The sequence below is a fragment of the Mesoplodon bidens genome, assembly GCF_964165515.1.
Source record: "Mesoplodon bidens genome assembly, chromosome: 9".
Lineage (NCBI taxonomy): Eukaryota > Metazoa > Chordata > Mammalia > Artiodactyla > Ziphiidae > Mesoplodon > Mesoplodon bidens.
In genome coordinates, this window is record NC_138166.1 from 19,295,913 (window position 1) to 19,316,762 (window position 20,850).

A 20,850-nucleotide genomic window follows, 5' to 3' on the forward strand; every position below is an offset into this window, starting at 1 on the left:
TGCCTGGGGCGGCAGTCGGTGCATTTCGGTGGAGAAAACCTCCCGATCGCGCTCACCTCCTCTCCGCGGGTCAAGTACACCGTTTTGCTATCAGGCTCAAACCCCTACGAGTGCCAGACAGTGGTTGTCGTCTTAGAAAAAGTTTGGCTCATTCTAACAGAAAACTGGCTGGAGAGGCTTGTCAAAGTTTTCACAGCTGATAAGTGCTGTAGCTGGGATTTCTGACCCTACCCCAAAGCACTTGCCACTGCGCCATCACGGGCTCTCTCCATTATAAAGTGTCATATTAGAGACGCGCTACCTTTCTGAAGAGGACAAACGATGGGTGACTGGCTTCTGAAGGGCTGGGAAATTGATATTAGCTTTAGTAGAGTGTCCAGAGTCACCCATAAAGTAAGGCTAATTTAAAAAATTTAAGAGGACTTTAAAATTAATCCTATGTCTGCCTGCTCCTTTCCTAAACCTTACTTAAATGACAGGAAAGGAATAAACCCACAAGACTAAAAAGAACAAGAGATGATTGCACATGAGGTATGTCGATACATTTTTCAAGACAAAGAGCAATAATGACACTTATTCAATGCTTATTATGTGGCAAGCATTGTTCCCAGTGCTTTTCAACATATTTATTCAATCCTCTGAGTCTAAAAGATATGGTTTAGAGTTAAGTCCGCCAGAGAGAGGTTATTTGAAGCCAGGAAGCCTCTCTGTGGAAGTAGCAGAGAGAAACTGCATCAAGTGATTCACAAAGCAGGACCCCAGGAAGGCGCTGAACTACAGATGCCTGGAAGGAGGGGGGGGGCAGTGAGGAGGGGCTGAAAGTGGGCGTTGCTTACATGTTGTATAAGGAACAGACACCAAGTCCTCTCTCCCGTCCTGTGGAGCTGGGACAGTTACCCATCCTTCCCCAGGTAGAAGTCGAGTTTATGATGTTGAAGACAGGGAATCAAGAGGGGTTCGAGATACATTATGAAAAGAGTTTAAGTTACGGTCCTGAACAGTAATATGCTGTCGGAACGCTGGCACTCCTGTCCCACTCCCCTCATCACCCTCTCCCTCAAACCCTTTCTCTGGAGAAACAGAGCAAATGAAAGACCACAGAGAAATGGTTTATAGGTGCTGATATTCGGCATCCCCCAGTAGGTAGGTTTGGGATTCACAAACACAGCACTTCCAAACATTTTTGTTTGGAATCTAAAGGAAACAGAAAGCAGAACAAAAAAAAATTTTTTTTAATATCTTTAACTAGCATCCTCAGACAGAAGATATTTCAGCCATAAATCAAAGAATTTTGTTTTTAAAGGGGAGATAATGGAGTATAGGAAAGAGTTCTTCAAAATTAAAAATATCCCAAATCTTAAAAACATCAATAGAAAAGAAGAGTGTAAAAATCTACTAAAAAGTAGAATTTAAAAAATAGGTGAAAAATATAGCAAAAACAAAAGGCTCCAGTATCCAATTAATAGGAGTTTAAATGTGGAGACATTTCTTTCTAACCTAGAATTTTTAAACCCAGCCAATCAAGAGACAAGAGGAGAAGGAAGAGTTTCAAAGACGCAACCAGCTTGGATTAGAGCAGAAAGAGGGTTTCAAGAAACTTCTTGGAATGGTGCTGGGGGAGAGGGGCTGTGAAGGGTTGGGTGAGAACTGTCAGATTACCTTGTATCTGACAGTGAAGAAAACTGTGCAGAGGGTTTTGCAATGCCGTTAGGGGGTAACTGGCAAGAATTAGTGACAGCTACAGAGAAAACAAAGCAAAAAAGCGAGGAAAAGCAATCACAGTATACTTACATACCCCTAATAAAAATCTTTTATGCCAAACATTGTGATCTAATTAAAGCAGAAGGCAAGTGAGGGTGGTATAAGATTTCTAAATTCTATTCTTGCAGAATAAAATGGTTATATGATGGCTGAGCTTCAGGAATCCAGAAATAACCGTAATAAGCCTACTGTTTTGAAACACAGGAGTACCTGATGGAATACTTAAAATGGGAAAAGTGATGAAACTCAGGGACAGGGCCTCTGATCAAGTGTTAAAAGTTATCTAACTTTTAAAATAGGCTCATGCTTAGGAAGCTATCACTTAGTTGGCAGGCAGGTATTGCTGGTTCGATAATAAGGTCCTTGAGAGCAGGGTCAAGGGAGGAGTCTGAACTGAAGGAACCGTGTGAGGCAACGTGACATTAATACAGGACCACTGGACTGGGTTTCAGGAAATTAGGATTCTAAACCAAAGGAGTTACCAACTCGTACATGTTCTCAGGCACTTTACTGAATATCAGCTTGTGTTTCTTTACAACAGGGGCTCAGAGCTTGCCTACATTAGCAAGGAGACGCGTGATAAAGAGCTGAAGTTAAGGCTTAGAGTTGGTGGTTTCAATCCATGAACATAGTCGAGCAATAGATGAAAAATCCTTTGATCACCTTTCTCACCTAATCAGTGCCCAATAAGCCAGCACTGGATAATTATAAAGATCAATATTACTTTTCTTCCTTATTTCCCTTTCCTTTTCAACTCCCTCTTCCCCCCCACATGTGTGAATTTTAAACATTTCCATGTTTCACCGCTAATAATTGTTTTGCAGACTTGGATTCACGGTTCAGTTGAGGAACTGGAAGAGAAAAACAAGTGGAGGCAAATTTTTTTTGGTCCATTTTTTGGACCAAAAATGGAGAGGGGAATGTATATTAGGAGCATTATGATACTTAAATAAGATTAAAAGAAGCTAGAATCCACTGGCTAGAAATGACAGAAGAGTCGGAGAACATTCAGGGATGCATAATGGGTTGTCAGACCAAAAACCTGAGTTGCCCAAGAACTGGAACAAAAGGGGACAACTGAAAATTAAGGTCAAAGAAAAGAACAAACTGAGAACCAAGGGAGTTCTAGGCAGCTTCAGCTGAACTGGGCTTTGTACTTAATGGGGCAAGAGGCAGAGAATAGAACCTGGACACAGATCTGCTTCAGCTAATTCTTCCTCTTTATTCCATAGGACTTACTGTGTTAGCACCCAATAAGAACCTCCACGTGCTTTCTTTTTGTCCTAAATAAAAATGCCTTTACTCTTCCCTTCGATTTGTAGAATTTTGGCATTCCTCTGGTTTCTTAATATTGGACATTAGAGAGAGCCTAAACAAATTCAAAGGAGCTAAAACTTATGGGGTACTTAACCATTAACCTTGCCAGGCCTTTCACTTGCATATAATCAAGTTTAGTCCTGAGAAAACACTCGAGATAATTACTTTGTGCACTCACTCGGCCAGTTAAGTGGGAGAGTTGAGACCTAACTCCAAAAACCATTCCTTTTTAACACTAAGTTCTCCTTCTAGTGTGCTGGATTCACAATGTACCAAGAGCCGACGAGGAGAGACTGTTATGTTAAATGAGGCCTTCAAGACAAATGTCTAGAAATAGGTCAAGTTGGTATCTCCCATCTCCCATCATAACGCTTCAGCCACTACAGGGGTGTTACAGTGACAGCGGGTAGAACTGGGAATCCCGACAAAAATGCTCCAAGATAAGGCTCTTGCCTAAAGAGCCTAAACTTGGCTAGATCATAATCAAGATCTTTTGAGCCACACTTAAATCACAGAAATGCCCACGATCTCTTTGTTCGTAAGAACAGTGACACTCATAAACTCTATGTTCTGTGAGCAAGATTAATGACATGATTTCTCTTATCCTATGATGCCTTCAAAACAAAAAAAGAAAACTAAGTGCTATGCCCTCACATATAATGAAAACAGGCTTCAGGTACCCCATTATCTGCTTGCTTCTATGAGCCTTAATTTGCAGTGAAGGTTCTGATTACACTGAGATTACATGAACGAGGGAGAGACTTAAGCCATAATTTTGACATTTAAGTATTAGTATTTTATTTCCAGCACTCATGTTCATCCTTGAGTTAAAAAGATTTAGTAGATTCTAGGGGGCTCTTTTTAAATACATTTACCTACTTGCGATGGAAAAACCAACAGGAACTAGCACACCATTTTTTATGTATGTACATAATAGATCTCCTATAGGAGACTGTTTGGCTTAGCACTCTTGGCAGCTCCAGTGCAATCTCACAGAGTATGCTAGGGTTTCACTGACCCACACTTAATGGTGCCTGAAAAACATCTATGCTTCCACCTTGTCTCAGAATCCATGAAAGTCTGCAGATTCTCCCAGCTCTAAAAGCAGTGATGTTTACCCAAATCAGCGTTTTGCTTTACTGAAGCAGACATCTGACAGCAAAGAGAGTAACAAGATTTGACTTAACCCAAACTGCATGAGGACTAAAGACAGTTTCACCATTCTGCTTTGTAATGTAGTTTCCAGAAATCAACTGTGATGAAAAGCAGGATATAACTATGTTAAAATTTTACTAATTCCTAAAAAGCAGGAAGTTGAATTTAACGGTTTATTATGATTTATAAGTCTCATTTTAAAAACATCAGTCCATCAAACCATGTAGAAATAAGTATGCAAAAAGTCTGCAAAACAAAAACATACTTTAAACATGTTTCAGTAGAGAGGTTATCTGAAATTCCAGATTTTCAGTCCCTTCACTGTTATGCAATGGCAGCCAGGTAATCCTTAACTTCAGTGGGAGTCAGCCTCCTAAATCCGGCTTCATTGCAGATGCCAACTTCTATGTTATCTTCTGTCATCTGCCCTTCAAAGCTTTCCTGATCAAGAGGGAGGGAAAAATTTCAATTTTCTAAGCAGTTAATTATACAACCACTACAAATCCAACTGTTAGATATTGAACTAACCTTTAGGGTTAATATGGCTGTATGAATGGCATCTTCAAGTTCCAGATCTTCATTATATCTGAAGAATTTTTTGAAAAAAAACCCCAATGATTTACGGCACTGTTAACATTATTTATGACTATGTAAACACAATGATAGCAACAGCGTAAGATTTCTTAAACATCTAAAACGCTCTTAAAAATATTAAGTTACAGATGAATTCTTTTCGTCACCTCACTGAGCTAGCTGCCCCGATAAGAAACTGACAATTATTTGGTGTGCATTCCCGACATCATGAAGAGCGTAACCCTAACGTGAGTTTATTTTAGTAAACTTCCTTAAGTATAAACATTTTAATACAATCAGAGTGTGGTGGCAATATTATAACAATTTATAAAAATAAAGCAGAGAAATCAGACTTTTGCTAAAATTTCTTGTTTTTTATGTTTGGAAGACTCACTAATATGTAAGAGGAAAAAAAATTGCTTTAAAATCCTAAGCTTATTTAAATTTACCAATTAATCCCGAGTCTAAGATTTTTAAATAATCTTAACATGAATATTATGTGAAAATGTACCGAGAAGGTTCATTTGGTGGTTAAAATCAATTGCGAACCTTTCCCATTCAAAATGTAGGACATTTTTTGGTGGGCTACAATAATGCTGAGACTAGAATACAGCTGGAAGTAAGTGAGAGCAGCCTGCTGTGCTGACAGGACAGATTTTTACATATCGCTCCACTTTTTATCAAGTATATACATCACAACTTTAATCCACCATCAACACCGGGTTTGGCTGCGCAATTTTTTTTTTGTAATTGTCAAAATGTAAGCTGTTATCACTTACATCATTTAGAAATTCTCCTCCCCAATTTTTTTACTCCAAATCCAATGGTCTTTCTTTTTTTTTTTTTTTTTTTGAGATAGGAGGAAAAATGAAGTAAAAAAATAAAAATAATATTTAGGAAAAAAAGCATGAGAATGCAGAAAGAGAAGTTCATAAGAAATGAATATTACCACTTAATATATTGAAGGCCGGGGAGCCAGAGTAGAGAAAAGTTTGTTTGTTCTATCAGGTAAATAGGCTTGAATACACAGTCATACAACAAATTTGTTTAGATTCATGATATTATTTAAAGAGAGCTGAAAACTGTAAATTAAGTTTGCTAATGAATCTAGTTTTATGAGCCCACCTTTTCTCAAGGAAAGTTTTCCCATTCACATAGTTCTTTCCCATTGCTGTGGCTTTCCAGGCAAAGTAAGCTCCCTAGTCAGGAAGGGAAGAGGAAAAGAACATTTTAAATCATTAACCTAATTACTTAGGATGCTGACATTTATGTCTCAGTTCAATAATTTGTCTCTAACTTCTAAGGTCACAAAATATTTACTGGAATGCAACGGAATACGTCATAGAATACGTTAGTGGGATAAATAACAAAAAGGCATGAAGAAACTTTTGGAGGTTATGGAGAAGTCCAGCATCTTCACTGTAGTGATGGTTTTCTCAGGCATTTACATACATCAAAAACCCATCGAATTGTACACTTTAACTATGTGCAACTTACTGTACAAAATTTATGTAAAAAAAAAAAGAAACTGAGGTTAACTTAGAGCAAATAATCAAAAGTAATATTGTAGCTTACTAGGATTGAAGGGCTCTAGAAATCTGTCATATATATCTGAAAAATGGTGACCAGTTCTTCATCAGCGGCAGCAAATAAATTAAAAAGACACAGCTTTGCATTAAAATTTTTCAAAGGTGTTGATATTTTGTAATCTAATGTTGAATGAAAGCAGCAGCAGTATGTCCTATATAACATGACTCATCTATTGAAAAAATACATACACACACGTACACACAGACACTGAAAGAAACAGACCAAACATATTTCAAAAGAAGCAACTGCCTTTTAGACACAACAGGGGAAAAAGGGCAAAAGGTGAAAGCTGGATGCCAGTGATGCTGGCTCTGCTACCCCCAGGAAAGGAAGGTAAGAGGGCATGTCATTTAGCTTCAGAAGCTTAGATATGGGGTAACAGACACTGTCAAAGTTCCCTAAATACTTAATTCTTCTGATTTAAGTAATAACCAATTTATCTTTTTTTTGCCTTTTCAGATTACAAAGCTAGTCTGAATTGAGTGAACTTGCCATTATCTAGTGACCTATAAACTATGAAAGATCAGTTTCTAATCACGAGTTTTTTCTTCCAGGTCTCCTCACAGCAAACATGAGTGACAGATGTGAGACGTGTGGAGGAGTGGTACCCTCTACAGACACCTGCTAACCTGAACACCAATCTTCTGCTTTAGAGCAGACAACTCACCCATTTTGCAAAACACCGAATTCAAGATGGACATCAATATTTGTACAGGAAGAGTCACACTGAAGTCAGCCCCAAGATTAAACTGACTGCAAAGGGCACTGCCCCCACCCAGACCCTTACCTTTAATTATAATTTTTTAAAAGTAAAAGAATTCCACAGATTTAAAGAGACTTGATAACAACTATTTCAACTAATCATTCAAGGTATGTGAAGTCAAGCAACATACCAGAAGAACACGGGGAGCAGAACTAAAGTAGCTTCCTTATCAGAAGACTGAATTACCAACCTTTTAAACGTGCAAGTGAATATATACTACTTCTAAAGCCCAAATGAAAAACAAAAAGAGAAAATACTCTACTTTTTAAGCTTTTTATGGCTTCTGTTTTTACTAGATATTCAAAGAGCCCTTCGACAAATCCCTCAAATACCTCTAATGATACTTACAGATGGATCTGACTGAAATAAATATGGTCGTCCCTCATTCCAACCACAAATAAGTAAAGAAACTCCAAATGGACGAACACCACTGAAGAGAGAGAAATGAAAATTACTTGCCATCTTCATGGTGTTAAAGTCAACCTAAGCTAAGAATTTATTAATACCCTCAAGTATAGCAAGTGATCAGGTAAACCGAATTAGACTTCTATAAGTTCCTTAAAACGTATTTAACACCATTCTAAACAAATCAATTCAAAATGAATCTTCTTTATGGCACTGAGGAAAGACAGTCAAATCATTTTGGTAAATGGAGTGATACAAACATCAGGGTTAATAAGTGTGGAGTAACAGTGTCCTAACAAAATGACACATTTCAACAAACGCAGCTTTTCCACCGGCTTTACAAATCAGCAGCTACCTCATCCGTGTTCACACCCAAGCTGAAGAACACTGGAATTAAATAAACACGGATGTATCAAAGAGTTATTGCTTTCATCATGTGCTTATAATCATTTCTGGTTAGAAGATAAATTTGGAAGCAGCAATGACTGTCTGCCCATACAGAAATGTTTTAATTACTAGCAAAAGGACTTTATCTAGAAGTTGGTTTCTGCTACTATACGAACAGCAAGAAAACATTCCCATTTTCTCTTTAAAAAAATATTGCGGGTCCAGTTAAGATCAGAAATGTTCATCATAGTGATTTTTTCCACTGATTAAGGAAATATAGGAATACTAAGCCCTCTTTTTTAAAAAAAATATGTCTACTCATAAAATGATTTTTTTTCTAATTCATGACACATTTCAAGTAATAAAATCAACCTACCCTGACTGGGTGTATTCTTGCATCACGGAAGCTACTCTCTGTACCAGCTGAGCTGTGGGAATGGGCTCTTGGTAAACGAGATAGTACTGTTGAGCTAGTTTTCGAGCTCTGTGCACAAGCACTCTGACAAACAGAAAAGAAATAAGATTTAATTAAAATTCAGATGCTTTACTATCTAAAGACTCATTCTCCTTCTATAGGCATATACCTATAGCACAAGTTTGACATGTATCTCTAATAGCAGCTCTTAGCTCTAAGCCAGTCTTGTTCTTACATCTGATTATGGTTAATTTACAAGAAAATATCAGAGCGGCACTGAGGAGACAAACCATAGATGAACAAGAACAAGGCAAAAGGAAGGAAACTATGGACTGGGGGGTACCCATTAGCTTAGCAGCCACGGCTCTAGAGTATGCAAGAACTTTATAACTCGCCACAGCGTCTTCAAGATTGTGCCCCCCTTATCCCAAGGGCAGGCACCCTGCCCTTTTATATTTCACTCCAGGCAACAGGCTAATACGCACACACACACGCGTTCACGCATATTTTTCTCACTCGGCCTCAATCTTGTTCCACAGACTGGAATTCAAACAGATTATGAACAATAATTCCAGAGATTAATGAACAACGTGAAACTAATTATAACGTCAAATAATGTAAAATTTGTCAAAAGTGTAACAATTAAATATACTAGCAAGAGAAGCAGGATTTACCTTTACCTGCTCGTGTACTAATCTGAGCTCAGGACATTATCCCTCTGAACAATTCTCCCGTGGTGTCAGTTTATTCTGTGAGTGCTAGTGAGCTGCAGTCTCCCTTTCGTGCAGTGGTAACAGAACCCACTGTAGTGAATCCTGATCACGTGCCAGTGACACTGGTGCTTTTTCTAACTCATGAAATTTTGGCTCCACCTATCTTACTCCACAAAATCAAGAATGAAGTAATAATATTCCTTTTGCTTCTTAAATGACAAACAGAAAGCTGCCAATCTCTTTAAACCTGCTGGTACCCTGATGTAACAGGATTACTCTCTTCCTGTGAAATATCAAAGGAGTGATTATATAAACATCTGGATCCAGACTGGCTGTCATACTCCACAACTTTCAGTGGCCTTTTGAGAATTCTGTCCCTTTGCTAAAAACAGAACTAAATAAAATGAGGTTAACTCTGGACGGTATGCTTTCTTTTGCTGTCTGACAACTTTTAAAAAATATAGTTTATTATGACATGTATTGCTTTTGTTGTTTTTAAAATACATTTAGAGAACAGCAAAGCCCCTGCTGAGCCCTTGGATGGTAGCAGAGGGATTATGATCAGAAGGGAAAACCACTGAACAGAGATTAGAGGGGTAAGTATCCATCTCCTCTTTTACAACTGAGTGGCACTGAGTTCTTCTCCTTCAAATAAGCCCCAGTCTGTCTCATACTGGCAAACTAAGTTCAGCTGCCAACGATGAGAAGTTGGGAGATTAAAGGAAAAACATCCTTTGATTTTTCCCCTCAAAGTATAGATTACAAGGAATTCACGAGATGGTGAGAAAAAGAACAAAGGGTACAAGGTACCTGTAATCTGGGCCCATGCCGCTATACACCAAACCTATATGCTTGGTGATTGGTTCCACTTTGTGGACACTTCGCTCGTCATACAAAATGGATTTCTGTTTCTTCTCAGTTGCCAAGACCACACCATTTGCAGCTTAAAAAAAAAAAAAAAAAGACTTAAATGTTATTTAAAGACTCTGCTTCAACAGTTTTCTAGTTGCAGAAGCATTTCAGCCAAACTCCTTTATTTCTTCTTAGTTATAAAACCTTTTCTTCTGGATTTCCATATTAAAATTACCCAAGGAAAGGTAAATCACCTTTCTCTCACTGGTCATCTCTATTGCACTAAGACATCCCTCAGTAACAGGTATTACACAACTTTTCTTAAGAAAAGTCCATATGTTTTAAGATAACGGAATTCTGCCTACTTGGCCTACTGTTCTTATAATCTGAAATTTTACAACCAATGATATGTTTTTTATAAGTTATCTTTAAGTTTTATGATTAACCTTTTCTAAGTTATGGAAATAATAAAAACTGCCAGAGAACAGTGATACATAATCAGTGGAAAAAACAAAATACTCAGTTTTCTGAATAGGAAAGACTGTTTGTGGGTTATCACAATAGATAAAGGTGCTATATTTATTTTGAAAAAAAATTAATCATCTTCTTTGGCTTATTACTTTCTTTAAACATCAAAATACTGTAGATTAACAAAAAGAACTGTTGGAACTTCCCTGGTGGCGCAGTGGTTAAGAACCCGCCTACCAACTCAGGACAGGGGTTCAAGCCCTGGTCTGAGAAGACTCCACATGCCATGGAGCAACTAAGCCCGTGCACCACAACTACTGACCCTGCGCTCTAGAGCCCGCGAGCCACAACTACTGAGCCCATGAGCCTAGAGTCTGTGCTCCGCAACAAAGAGAAGCCACCGCAATGAGAAGCCTGCGCACCGTAACAAAGAGTAGCCCCCGCTCGCTGCAACTAGAGAAAGCCCGCGCACAGCAACAAAGACCCAACGCAGCCAAAAATAAATAAATAAATAAATGTATAAAACAAAGGAACTGTTAAAAAATTATGCTACCACAGCTATTTACTTTTACATTAATTACCTATTAATTCCAAAAGAACACATTATGACAACTAATAACAGGAATCTGAAATGAATGAAGCATTTAATTACCTTTAATTCCCACTGAAGGGGCTCCTCCAGCTACAGCAGCCAAAGCATATTCAATCTGGACAAGTTTACCAGATGGGCTTAAAGAGAAACAAAGGTATTGCTAAATTCACATTCTCAAATACGTATTAGAGGAACACCTCTGAGAAAGGGCAGGTAAATAGGCCAAATCCATTAATCAGCACCAAGGAATAGCTGGGCTTTGAAAACTTATCATGAAGTTGTACGGAAACTAAGTTTATTCATAGTGTAACATTAATCTCTTTCCTTAGGTTGTTTTTTCTTGTCTGCCACTTAAAGGAGCATCATTACTGTTGCCTTTCACCACTTACCAACCTTGTGACTTTGGGCAAATTACTTAATCTGTGTCTCAGTTTTCTCATCTGTAAAACGGGGATAATAGTAGTATAGTAGTTACCTATCAATATTTCAAAGGTTGTTGTGAAGATTAAATGAAGCGATGCCTTTTGTTTCTGGCACAAAATTAGCAGCAAGCAAATACCAAATAGTAATATTATTAAGAACATGTATGTGTCTGTTAAATACCAAATAACAGCAAACAATCCATGTGGGTGGAGTTAAACATTTTATAAAGCAGACATGGCCTAAGACATAAAACCTAGATATCAGTCACAACAAAGCATTTGCTATATATTACAAAACTATTTCGAGATGCCATGAGCTGGTTAAATACCAAATAGTAATATTATTAAGAACATGTATGTGTCTGTTAAATACCAAATAACAGCAAACAATCCACGTGGGTGGAGTTAAACATTTTATAAAGCAGACATGGCCTAAGACATAAAACCTAGATATCAGTCACAACAAAGTATTTGCTATATAATACAAAACTATTCCGAGATGCCATGAGCTGGTTATACTTAACATTTCTGGTTCCATGAGTTTGGCAGCCAAATGCTACTAGCTAGGCCCAAACTGGCTTTTTAGGTCACATTTTATTTCGATCTAGCTGTTGAGTTAGAACAATTACTATAAATGTCACCAACCTTTCTATTTTATTGACAAAGTCCTTGAATGAAAGTAATCTGTCCAAAGCGACACACAGCTAGGTCTACATCTCCAGTCTACTACTGAAAATATAATCTTCAGTTTCAGAAGGTCATCTATTTTATCTTCACAAAATTATACTCTCTTTGTCACTCAAGTCTCAACTCACACCATCCCACCTTGCTCCAGACACACAACTACTCTTAACATTCAAAGACCCCTCTGACAAGCTAACCCCTCTGTCTGCAATGCACTTCACCACTGTCTGGTGAACTCCTTCCAAGTCATCCTCCACCCCTTAGTAGAAATGTCATGTCCTCAGGGAAGCTGCCCTGACCACCCAGACTAGGTTGAATCCCACACACTCGCACCTATACTGTCCTATGCTTCCTCTTTGGCTACGATTCATCATACTTGAATTATTTTTTCAACATTTACAAAGTGTAAGCTCTGTTCAGTCAGTACTCCAATACACAGCCTATGACCAGGTTCATTTGACTGACAGACACACATCTAGACCTATTTAAGGAATAAGCCTATAGGGGCGGCAGTTTAAAGACTGTTAAATGACAAAATTAGCTGACTTGAGCAGAATAACAGCAATAAGCATTTAAATTTTTTAAATTAGGTTGTACTTGTTTTCCTTTAATGGTCCCTATTTTGATAATCATATCATGACTTTCTGGGTCCATCCAGCTTTCAATTATTCTTCAAGACCTAGTTCAAATACCTCTGGGGACATTTTAAAGGATTAGGTAAACTTAAAAGTTAGCTTTTCTTCTGTGGCCATAATCACACATATACACTTCTATCATTGCATCTTTCTGTATGAAAGCTCACTAACCTGGGAGCTCACCGAGCTATCAACCGTCTTTGTATTCAATCATGCCACTACCCAATTCCAAAGCACCAGCATCTCTACCAGGGATAACTGAAATAGCCGTCTCTAACTAGTTTTCATCTTTTCCATTCTTACTTCCCTCCCCTCACCCGGAGTTACTTTTGTACCATGTCATTCCCCATTTAAATCCTATAATAACTTCTTGGTTCACTTACAATAAAAGCTCCTTACTCTGGCCTACAGGGCCCTGCAAAATTGGCCTGACCCATGCACACTCTCTGCTCATTATACTCTAACACACTGGCCTTCTTATCAGTTCGGTCCTTCTCAACTTTGGCACTTTCATACATGCTCTTCCCTCTGTCTGCAACTCTCTCTACCCTAAATCTTCGAACAGTTGGCTCCCTTTCATCTTTCAGTCCCCCAGAACACTGGTCTTTCCTGACTACCCAATCTGAAGTTTTGCTCCTTCTTTCTCCCTCTCTGGATAAAAATTCCTGAGTAAAGGAAAAACATTCTTCAGAATGCATTAGTAGGCACCCATTTGTTTATCCACTTATTGTCAATATCCCCAACTAAATGTAATCCACAAGAACACCTCCTATAGTATAGTCTCTTGTCATTCCACCTTTAGTAGTTTAACTCTGAGTACAACAGGCTGGAAACAAATCTTTTAATCTAAAACAGAAATGCACTATAATGTTAAAAAACAAAAGAGTGTGTTTTAATAAGGAAATTTACTATAGAAAGATTCAGTCCCTGCTAACATATGGTTGTTTGATGTCTCGGCTCCACTAGGATTACACTCTCTTAAATATAAAGGTCCAGGTTTGCTTTGTTCACGAATATGAACAGTAACTACTTGGCAAACATTGCTCCCTATTGTTGTATATGATGAGACCTTTTATTAAAAGAAAGGTATTTTAGCATTTTAAGAAGACGTCGCACAGTAATGGAAAGTGTATTAAATTTGTCGTCAGAAAGAACCCAGTCTGAATGTTAACTCAGCTACTCACCTATGACCAGGGACGAGTTATTTAATTTGCCTGAGCTGTGGTTAGCTCATCTGTAAGGTGCTGAGATAATTTATCACAGATGGTAGCCCAAAGAGATGGACTAAGCTCCACCCACACAGAAAGTCCTCAACAAGTCAGATGCGGCCCGCCTTCAGCAGTCAGATAAGAATACATTTTAATTAAACGGGGCATCACTGGTCTGTAGGAAAATGGCCAAACTGAATCCTTCCCCAGTCGACTTATTAAATCCTTTGGTGACGGTTTTCTTACATTGGGAATGATGATAGTTTAACTCAAGTTTACTTTGAAAAATATACTTATCTACCTGTTCTAAAATAAAAAAGCCTACAATCTTTTTTAAAATAAATATAACCCCTTCCCAAAATAATAGCCAAAACGCAAATGTAGCCTAGTAGTTTGGCGCCTACAAAGACTAGAGAATAGAAAGATAAATAACGCTTTCACTTTCAGTCCTTAAGCTTCCAGTAGCGGCACCAAAGAAAACGAAAGCGGGAAGAGATTTCGAGAGACATTAGTGACAAACGGAGACTAAGACTCGGACCAAACTGTAAAGTTAGGGCTTTCCGAGAAAAAGGGACCCCATAGGTCTGACCAAGATTCCGAGCTCCGAATCAGGCCTACTTCGGTCAGAAAGGAAATCTTGAATTCTGAACGGGACACCCGGAGACAGCTGATGCAAAGCTACTTTCTTCCCTAATCTCCAAAGCTAAAGGAAATCCCTGGGTGAGGGCCTCAACCTCCAGCAGCGTCAAGGTCGGTCGCCCCGGACCCCCCAACTTGCGTTCCCACGGCCCCCAGGCACTACTGCTCCCCAGGCCGCGGGAGGGCCCTGCAAATGACTTTGCAAAGTTGCATTTCCACCCCCATTCCCTACTGGGCCCTCCGGAACCACCAAGCCAGAGACCAGGACGGTAAAAACCGGGTCAGCAGAGTTCCTGCAACCTCGGTTACGAGGAGGACCTCCGGGGCCCCTTCCATACCTGAATGTAGTCAGCGAAAAGCTGTAACCACGCTCCGCCATCTTTACCCGAAGACCCAGCGCACATCCGCACACATGCGCACTGCGGCCCGTTTCCTTTCATTTCCCCTCCCCGCGCCTTCCTTTCCCTCTCTCTGATTGGAGGAAAGTCAGAGACGCTTCAGGGGCATGCTGGGAGTTGTAGTTCCAGGTGCGCGTTTGCCCGACTCTGCGTCTGTGCGCATGCTCGACGTAGGGGCGGGACCCAGCGGTCCGGTGGGCGTGGTTTACGGGCGAGAAACATGGCGCCTGCTATGCTGATGCTGAAGGTTCCGCCGTGGCCCGCAGCCCAGGGACTCCTCCGGAACTTTTGGGAGCAACTGCAGCGGAAACTTCGGCAGAGCCGGCCAGGCTTTCCCAGTCCTCAATGTGGTACGTAAAGAAAGCCTCCGTGGATGGGCTTCCCTGGTGGCGCAGTCGTTGAGAGCCCGCCTGCCGATGCAGGGGACACGGGTTCGTGCCCCGGTCCGGGAGGATCCCACATGCCGCGGAGCGGCTGGGCCCGTGAGCCATGGCCGCTGAGCCTGCGCGTCCGGAGCCTGTGCTCCGCAACGGGAGAGGCCACAACAGTAAGAGGCCCGCGTACCGCAAAAAAAAAAAAGAAAGCCTCCGTGGAGAGGGGTGGTGGGGAGGGGACCCCAGGCAGAGTGGTGGGCACCGCTCGTACTCTGCCCTGCTCCCGCGTCCTGATCTTCGGCCACGCGTAGGGGACGTTGTCCCGGACATGCACTTACTTAGAAACAAGAGACACCTGTTTTTGCTCCCCAGTCCCCTGCAAATAAGGGGAAAAAAAGTCCTCTGATCGTCTCATTCGTACACAGAATGTAGCCGAAGCTCATTAGCTTAACATCAAGGGACGCCACTATCTAGATTCTCTTATTTTTCCTTTCCAGTCATCCCACCCCCTAAAGCAATTTGCTCTCTGTGGCGTTTGAGCTTTGTGCAGTTGAATCCGGATCCCATGTTTTCCCCGGAAACTGATTTTAAAGGGAAGTGTCTTGGTTGTTAAAATTGTCATTGCTTTGACATTTACATTCCACTCGATTTCCAAGGTATCCCAAACATAATAATGATAATACCCAGGCAGTCTGAACCGTGAGGCCCCTATATGTCAAAGCCTACATATGCTTCCTGAGATAATCTCCACAACAATCCCATTAGGTGTCTCCACTTTTCAACTGAAGAAGTAGGCTCAGAAAGGTCTCAAGGTCACACAGACCTTCCAGAGTCTGCGCTATTACATCAGGCTATGCATAGCAATACTTTTAGATATATTGACAAGGAATACCAGTTGTTAAGTGTTAGACAGCTTTGTATATTTTTAAGAGTTCCTAAAGTCAAAAGAACTGTTGCAAGTCTGAGGAATATAGCAAAGAGAGGGTAAAGGAATCTCTCTGATTTTGTAAACAATTTTAAAAACAAAAGTGAAATGTTGATGGTCACATAAATAAATTAATATTCTACAAAGAGTGATGAGCTAGTTCTTTTTCTTAGAGAGCTGACGGGGATTGAGATTAAATATTATGAAGAACGAAGTGACTTAAAGGGCCTACCAGGATATGACTGAGGAGCTAACCCCATTTGAATGTAATATAAAACGGCAGTCAACAGTTATCTCAGTGCCAGTAGGAAGTGGATTTTGGAAATCTCAAGCTTAGATTTATTCATGTTTACTACTAAACCCCTGAGTTCTGCATTATGAGAAACTCTTGGTAGAATTTAACCGATTCATTTAAGCAGGTGCCACTAAGAAAAATTCTGTGTTCTTTAAAATTACTTTATGTATGAGCTTTACTATATTTCAGTAGCTACTAAGGTTTCCTGTTAAATGCCTGTTGAATGTAATATTTTATATGTGCCTTTTGATATATCATTGTTGATTGTTAAGGAGAATGATACCTGTAAATGGTCATTTAGAAGTTAGAAACTGATTCTGTATCTCCATGTTTGTTTTGTAGAACCAGCATTAGCGGTCCAAGGTCCAGCTATGTTTACAGAACCAGCAAATGATACCAATGGAAGTAAGGAGATTTCCAGCTTTTTGGAGAGCATCTTTTGGATGGCAGCTCCCAAAAACAGACGCAGCATTGAAGTTAACAGGTGTAGGAGAAGAAACCCTCATAAGCTTATTAAAGTTAAGGTAATATGGTGATTTTTGTGGGTGTGCTTTTTCTCATGTCCACCACTGCATATTCTCTTGTTTTATTCACATAACTCATGAGTGAATTATTTTCAGATCTTACATGTCTACCTTCCTCTGGCCTAAATTAAATACAATATTCTCATTATGTATGTGTGTGTATCTACTGTCTTGTAGCCTAAGTCTTAGGAACATAGTCACGGAGGGAGTTTAGAGTCTGGACAGAGGACTGGGCTGTTAAGAGTCTATGTGACTTTTGTATTGTGAGCTGTGCCAGTCCTAAGCTGTGTGATTTTGAACCATATATGAATAAACATTTTAACTATGGCAGACCCTAAAATTAAAGTCAGAAGCATAGATCTATTCGATTATGGGGTTTTACTAGCCCTTACAGATTTATTCTTTTCTTCACTGTATCCAATAAGGTACTGTGAAGGAAAATCCTTAGATAAGTAATAAAAATAGCTAATATCTATTAAGTGCTGATGATGTATCTAAGCGCTTTACATGAATTTTCTCATCATATCCTCACAACAGCCCTCCAGAGTAAATATTGTTTTGCTCAGTTTTAGGATGAAGAAACTGAGGCAAAAAGAATTTGCCCGTGGTCCCAGACTTAAAAGGTGAAGCCAGGATTTGAACCCTAGCAGTCTCCTATTGAAGTCACATTCTTCTCTTGAAACTTAGTGTGTGTTCCGATCCTCAGACAGTTCTAGATCTCAGTGCTCCTTCTCCCTCACCCCCCCCACCATGTCCCATGGGTACACTTTCTTCATTGATCTAGTAACAAAAATTTTAGCGTTTCTTACCCTTTTTTTTTTTTTTTTTTAATTTTATTTATTTTTGGCTGCGTTGGGTCTTCGTTGCTGCGCGTGGACTTTTCTCTAGTTGCTGTTGTCTTCGTTGTGGTGCTCCGGCTTCTCATTGCGGTGGCTCCTCCTGTAGTGGAGCACAGGCTCTAGGCACGTGGGCTTCAGTAGTTGTGGCACACGGGCTTAGTTGCCCCACGGCATGTGGGATCTTCCCGGACCAGGGCTCGAATCCATGTCACCTGCATTGGCAGGCGGATTCTTAACCACTGCGCCACCAGGGAAACCCAGCGTTTCTTACCTTTGATCTGTTAATTTATGGCTTTAACAGCCGTGATTTGAGTTCCTGTTTACTCCACGGCATTCCCCAGCAGTGGGGCAGTACAGATGGAACTCAAGGACAGAAAATGGACTTTCATGAGCCTCCACGTTCAGTATTAAACCAAACCCTTAGAACTTAAGCTCTAAAGTATTATTGATTCACAGTTGGGACCAGACTTAAAATGTGCAACTGAAAAATACTTCATTAATTGAGGCACCAGTAATTCATACAGTTTGAGAGCATTTAAGAGTTTAGGAATGAGATCTGTTACTTGACTTCCCTGACTTTGTTTTTTTCTGAGGGAAAAGAATAGCTCTCGTCTTGTGCATTCATTTGCTTTGGTGAATTGTTTTCTGCTACATATTGTGTGTTAGGCTGAGGGATTTGTTAGGAAAAGGGCACCAAGTGACGGTGGGTATTTTTTCCATACCTCGAAGTTGGATGTGCGATCCAGTTTCCAGGTATTGGAGTAAGATGAGAAGTCGGTGAGGCAAATGATTTGCAAGGTTTTTTGTTTCTTTCAGAAAATGGAGTTCTCTTTGTCGTCTGCCTCACAGATGTTTGTAGATTAATCTTCGGAAGTGCTCAGAGTTTCTTTGATGTTCCCGTTTACTATTTTTCTTTGTATTTCAAACCTACCTTTAGAACACAATGAAAGGACTTCTTTAGAGGTTAGAATTGTCTTATTAAAGTTGGGTAGACATATAAAACTCATGAAAATACCCTCAAATTGTAATATATAGGGAGTTTTACATTAAGGAATAATCAGTGTTCATTTATAGGAAGAAAACTCACACTGCAGACCAGCTATACTTCATATAGGAATTTGAATTACACTCTGATGACCAGGGGAAGCCAACTTGTAATGTGTTTACCATCTTGTTCTTCCCAGGATAGACTGAAAGAAAAAGTGAATTCCCTTTACCTTGGTGTCTTATTTAAGATGCTGGCTGTGTGGTTCACCCCAATGTGTTGATGGGCTTCTTATCAGATGTTTAGTTTTTGAGGATGGGGGAATGGAGTACCGTTTCACATAATAAGACTGTTGTATTTAAGTAAAAATGTACCAGATTCAAAGTCGGTAGGCCTGAGTTCTAGTCCCAATTTTTCTACTAATTCAAATCAGTGTGTGTCCTCAGTTTCCCTATTAAAATGAGGTTGAACTGGGTGGTCCTGTGACCTTGTGCGGCATGGACATTCCAAGAAGGTTTACATATAAGCCTCATTCCTGTCGGTGATGTGTGTGTTATGTTGCCTCTTGTTAAAATGTTGTTGTTTGGTTGGTTTTTTTTTAAGAACAATATAGACGTTTGTCCTGAATGTGGTCACCTGAAACAGAAACACGTCCTCTGTGGCTATTGCTATGAGAAGGTGTGTAAAGAGACAGCGGAAATCAGACGACAGATAGGGAAGCAAGAGGGAGGCCCTTTCAAGGCTCCTACCGTGGAGACCACGGTGCTGTACTTGGGGGAGACACCCTCCAAGCAAGACCAGGGCAAGAGGATCATCGAGCGAGACCGGAAGCGGCCATCCTGGTTCACCCAGAATTGACAGCAAACGTGTTTCGAGAGGATAACTTCACACAAGACGTTTCTCCTGAAAAAGAGGAAAATTCTTTGTTTTTATGTTGGTTGTGTGCTTGTTTTTAAATCATCAGCATAGCCTAAAACAGTCTTTATAAGCAGTTAGTTTTCTGCGGGTAATTTGAAGAATGCATCAGGAGTAAAGTCTGAAAATGTTTGTTTATGCAGAGGCTCAATGGATTTATGTGTCTTGTTGCTATTATACTATGAAGTTTTAGTGAACAGAATTTTCAGGACAGAAAAATAAAACATAATTTAAAATTCATAGCCAGAATTATGCGTCTGGGCTCTGGTTTTGTTTGTTTGCCACTGGTTTTACTTACAAGAATACTTACACAAATGCTTTTGTTTAAGTAACACCTGAAAATAGGTTATTTAAATTCTGGGTATCACTTTTTTAAGACGGTAGATGTAGCAGTAAGAAAAAGTTCGTTCTGTTTGGTTTTTTTGTTTGTTTGTTTGTTTGTTTTAGCAAATTAAAATGGCCTTTGTATGGCACTTTATAGGAGACATGTTCATTTACTTAGAAGTAGTTCTTGACATTTCACATTAAATCAAGGTATCATTCAGAATTCATTAGATGGCTCATGAGATCTGTAATTTGTAGTCTGGGGAGAGAGATTTTTTAAAGGAGATGTGAGTGAATTCAGTAGCACACAGAAAACGTGCTGAGGGGGTTGCCCTTGCATTTTCCTTCTAGGATGACCTTTTAGTTTATTTCACATTTCATCATATTTATCTCTATAGCAATGGCCTTTTTAACTTAACGCAATTCATTTCATATTTCCATCTCCTTCCCCCATTCCTGTGTCTACCCTGAGTCCAAGGTTTGCTGTTTCCTGCCTTGTTGAAAAAAATAATAAAAGTGAGGTAGCGTATTAAAACACAAAGTAAGAGAATTGTAGTTGAATGGAAGATTAATAGACAAAATAAGATAAAGCCCAGGGATATATTCAAAACAAAATGCATGCTCCAGTAGCCTGAGTACTTACAAGAATTAGGCAGTGAATTCAACCCTGAACTTGCTTTGCCTTGAAAAGG

At 39.6% G+C, this 20,850-nt stretch overlaps 2 protein-coding genes across 2 annotated transcripts; one reads left to right on the top strand and one right to left on the bottom strand.

Annotated features, from left to right (window-relative positions):
- Positions 1-4,392: 4,392 nt before the first annotated feature.
- PSMA2 (proteasome 20S subunit alpha 2) lies at positions 4,393-15,000 on the bottom strand. The gene is made up of 8 exons (XM_081244640.1): positions 14,918-15,000; positions 11,052-11,128; positions 9,890-10,022; positions 8,328-8,450; positions 7,508-7,589; positions 5,932-6,005; positions 4,762-4,819; positions 4,393-4,674 (listed from the first exon to the last, which is right to left on the bottom strand). The coding sequence occupies exons 1-8, from the start codon at positions 14,956-14,958 to the stop codon at positions 4,558-4,560; spliced, it is 705 nt and encodes a 234-aa protein (XP_081100766.1). The 5' UTR covers positions 14,959-15,000; the 3' UTR covers positions 4,393-4,557.
- A 159-nt stretch (positions 15,001-15,159) lies between these two features.
- On the top strand, positions 15,160-20,076 carry MRPL32 (mitochondrial ribosomal protein L32). Its single transcript, XM_081244087.1, has 3 exons — positions 15,160-15,327; positions 16,914-17,095; positions 19,523-20,076. Exons 1-3 carry the CDS (start codon positions 15,198-15,200, stop codon positions 19,775-19,777), a joined length of 567 nt encoding a protein of 188 aa, XP_081100213.1. The 5' UTR covers positions 15,160-15,197; the 3' UTR covers positions 19,778-20,076.
- The last annotated feature ends 774 nt before the right edge of the window (positions 20,077-20,850 follow it).